The sequence below is a fragment of the Centroberyx gerrardi genome, chromosome 2 (assembly GCF_048128805.1).
Source record: "Centroberyx gerrardi isolate f3 chromosome 2, fCenGer3.hap1.cur.20231027, whole genome shotgun sequence".
NCBI classification, from domain to species: Eukaryota; Metazoa; Chordata; class Actinopteri; order Beryciformes; family Berycidae; genus Centroberyx; species Centroberyx gerrardi.
Genome location: NC_135998.1, coordinates 30,567,662 through 30,571,601, shown reverse-complemented (window position 1 = coordinate 30,571,601; position 3,940 = coordinate 30,567,662). Strand labels below are relative to the sequence as shown.

At 47.8% G+C, this 3,940-nt stretch overlaps 1 protein-coding gene across 1 annotated transcript; it reads right to left on the bottom strand.

Moving 5' to 3' along the window:
* ajm1 (apical junction component 1 homolog) lies at positions 1-3,294 on the bottom strand. Its single transcript, XM_071917565.2, has one exon. It carries the CDS (start codon positions 3,292-3,294, stop codon positions 1-3), a length of 3,294 nt encoding a protein of 1,097 aa, XP_071773666.2.
* Between the last annotated feature and the right edge of the window lie 646 nt (positions 3,295-3,940).

The following is a 3,940-nucleotide window of genomic DNA, read 5'->3' as shown; positions in this document are numbered from 1 at the left end:
TTAAATAATGTCATCAAGGAGATGGGGGGTGCCTACCCAGTCCAGTGTTCTAGGCTCAGAGGCAGCCATGATCATGCACATGAACTGCTTACCTGTCCTCTTGTCTATAGGATAAATAGTTGTGGGTGTGAACCTTCTGTTACTTTCCACAAACTCACAGAGCTGCTGATACACCTGTGGGTATTCATGGCGTAGGAAAACCCCTCGAATCCTTAACTCCCGTTGTATATTGATAAAACAGATTTCCCTGGCCTTCCTGCCTTCCTCCCCCTCTTTGTCGATATCCGCAGTGCCTGGGGGTGGCGTGAGGATCAAAGTTTCCATGTCGCTCTCTTTCTTGTGAACCTTTCTCTCAGGGCTAAAGGAAGCCAGTGCTACCTTGGCATATTTCCTGACAGTTGGAGCTTGGTTCCTTGGCGACGGCCCGTCAGGCATTTGATCACCAACAGCAATGGATACATTCAAGAGGAAACATTCGTTTGGGTCATACTCCTTACCAGCCTCCTGCAGCTCCTTGCAATACTCCCCTAGGTTGTCCTTGAAGCTCTCCAGCTCTCGAAGGGATAGGTATGTTGGGGACATCAGGAGACTATCCAGGCCATACTGTAGAAAGTTACTTGATGACCCAGGGTTTGGGAAACCAAGGAAGAGCACTCCTCTTCCCCGGGAAAGGAAGCCCACTTTGGCAATGCGGGAGAAGGCTTTGTGGACTTCAACTGTCTCCCGGCAGTGCTTGATGATATGACGGCATATGCTGCCAATTCTTCCATACAGGCAGCTCTCTTTGTGAATGTCCCAGTCCTCCCTGCGACAGTTACGGGAGCAGTAGTAGGTGTAGCAGCTGTGGCAGGATTTAAAGTACAGGCAAGCATTAAACAAGGTCTCTGTCCTCCGACATTTGTTGTTCGAACACATCATTGTATCATCTTCATCTGGGCTCTGGTCTGGGGAGCACTCATCTGCACTCTTCATTGCATCACTGCTCCCATCCATATCTCGGAAAGCATCAGGATTCATTCTTATTGAGGTGGGCTGTTTGTCAAGAGGAACTGGTTCCTCTGACACTACCTTTGAGCTCTTTCTGGACAGGGATGCTGCCTCTTCCTCATCAATTAACTTCTTCAGTTGATCCAGAATGTCCTCACTTGCCCTTCTACTGGGTGGCTTGTAGTCAGTCACAAGGTCTGCTAGAAGCTCATCAAGTTGTTCAAGGCTTTGCTGTAGAGAGGCGCTGTCATGTGTCTTCTCTTTGGCTGAGCTTGCAAAGCAAGACATGGTGTCATGCTGAGAGGTTTCTGGAGCCCCAGTGCTTCTAGAGTCCAGAATGTCCCAACTGGCAGACCGTCCTTCAGACTTGCTAAGGTTACCTGGTCGAATGTCATTATCAGTGATTGTTATCTCGGGAGTGACAAACCACAGTTTATTGGTAGTGCTCTTTGATGTCTCTGTTGGGCTTTTGTCAATCAAGGAGTTATCAGACATGGATAAGGCTGCATAGCGTCTTGGTGAACTCGAGAGATTGACTACCACTGGTTGTGGCTTGTCATCTGTGGCTGTTGCTGCAGGCTTCCTGGGGTCAAGAAGGTTGTCATAGCTCTGACCCCGCTGAACAGGAAGAGGTTGTTCCCTCTCTACACGAGAGTTGAGAATATTGTCCCAAGACCTTGAGTAAGGTTTGGAATCTGTGCTGATTCTTTGAGATTCCATACATGGGTTGGCATACCAGGGTGTCAACACTGGCTCTTGCCTAACTCTGGTTGGAGTGACTTGGGATACATAAGAGGCAGGATTGGTGGAATATCCAGATGCATCTGAGCCATACCAGTCATCTGTTTGTGGCTGAACAACTCGAGCATGTCTTCGTCCCTCTGTGTAATATGCCCTTGCAGGGATATGATGCTCTGGTGGCACTGCATACATGTCACTGGGATAGAAAATCCTTGGCGGGGCAGTCTGGATTTGGTAAGTCCTTGGATCATCCCCATAAAATGTTCTTGTTGGGGGTGTCTGGATGATGTACGGCCCTGGCTCATTTGCTGCGTAGGGTTTAGGATATGCAGCCTGCACCGTGTATGGGTAGGGCTCCATCTCAGTAAAATAGGGTCTGGTTGCTACAGCATGCACCATGCGAGTCCTTGGATCCTGCACATATTGTACTTTGGGTGTAATGGTTTGCCCTGGCATGTAACGATCATCATGAAAGTACGAACTTGGTTGAGGAGGGGCTGTAGTAACATATCTCCCTGGGTCATCTGCATAAAAGAACTTGGTTGGCACATTAGGACTGGAATGAGCTCTACGTTCCCTACCATAGTAATCACCCGGTGAAGGCATTCTTTGCAAAGGAATCTCCATGGGTTGTGGGTAACTATTTGGCATGCTGCGGGAATACTGGTATGCTTGCCTGCACTCGGCACCAAATGAGTCAGTGGGAGTTGGTGTTCTAGAGTAGGAGAAATGGCGTGGCACCGTAAGGCTCCTACTTCCCCCACTGTGGTACCTCTGCCAGGGTATGTCCACTTGAGGTGTTGCCTGTTTCCGTCCAGAATGTTGTAATGCTGCCTCATCAGGTTTGATGTCCACCCGACACCTGACATGAGGGCTAGTGGCTGGTTTGTCCAGCCCTCCATCCTCCGAATTGTCTGCAACATAGAGGGGTGAATATCTGCTGGTATCACTCATTTGAGGCTGCAACTTAATGGGATGTACTTCATGCATATGAGCCCTAGTTGCCACATAGGAGGACTCCCTACGCGGTGACACCTCTGGTCTCCAGTGAGGGTCCCTTGGTGCCCTTTGGGCCTCCCTGCCCCTCCTCCCCATAGATGAGGACCCTTCAAATGACACAGGAGTGAGACTGGTCTGGACCCGAGGGGCACTTTTTGACCTGGTCCTTCTCTTTTGTTCAGGAACAACTACCTCACAGGCCATATCTGCACCCATTGGTTGAGGAGTCATCCTATGGCTGAAAATGTCTGGAGCAGAAAAGCGGTATCTCTGCTGGCGGCCCAAGGCATTCCAGGCAACATCTGGATTGGCTGCATGCCTATCAGCCCTCCTGTATGGGGACTCCATTGAGTATTTGTGAGATTTTGGGTACTCCAGTGACTTATAGTCAAAGGTGCGGCAGTGCCTCTTATTGACGTTACTTTGATTGTCCTCCAGTGTGCTGTAAGTTGGGGAATCACATCGTTTGGAGGGTTGCAAGGACTTGTAGTGCGAAGAAGTGGGGATCACTTTTATATCTTGATGCACAGTTGATACCAGTATGTCAGGCGGGTCTGTGCGTGTCATCTTAAAGGGACTCTTCTAGTTTTCTCCATCAAGTTGTTTTAATGTTGATGTTCCCTGCAAAAGTAAAGAAAGAAACTTCAGTCAGTAAAATACATTGCGATATAATTAGTCCCTCCAACGTTCCACAGAAAAAAAAAAAATTCTGTGGATCACCTGTCAAAAATCGCAGTTAGAAAAAGAGGTTTTCTGCAATATTTTGTGGCATTTAAAAAAGGTAATATACAGTATATATTTTCATGAAATGGAGACAGAGCATTTTCAGGTATCATCTAAAATTATGTTGTGTTTTTTATGGATCATGGAGCATTTTAGCCAATTGTTACAACACCACATGGCCAATCGGCACTATATCTGTTCAGTGGTCATTAGTGCTGCCCTTCTACCACTGGACCAAGTTTAGGAAAAATTAACAGGGCAGTTATGTCTAAACTGGAAATGAGCTCTCCAGTGCCCCCATGTTGTTTGATTGGGCCAATAATGGAGGGTTTGCCTCTTCTTCTGTCTGCTGATTGGCCACAGAGTTTGATGGTGTGACGTGAATCCGTTGGTATGTTATGTCTTTTTGTGAGAGGCCACGCCCACCACCACACCCCCCTTTGGCCAATTGGTATGACAAGTTAATCAATTATTCCTTGCCCCATGACCA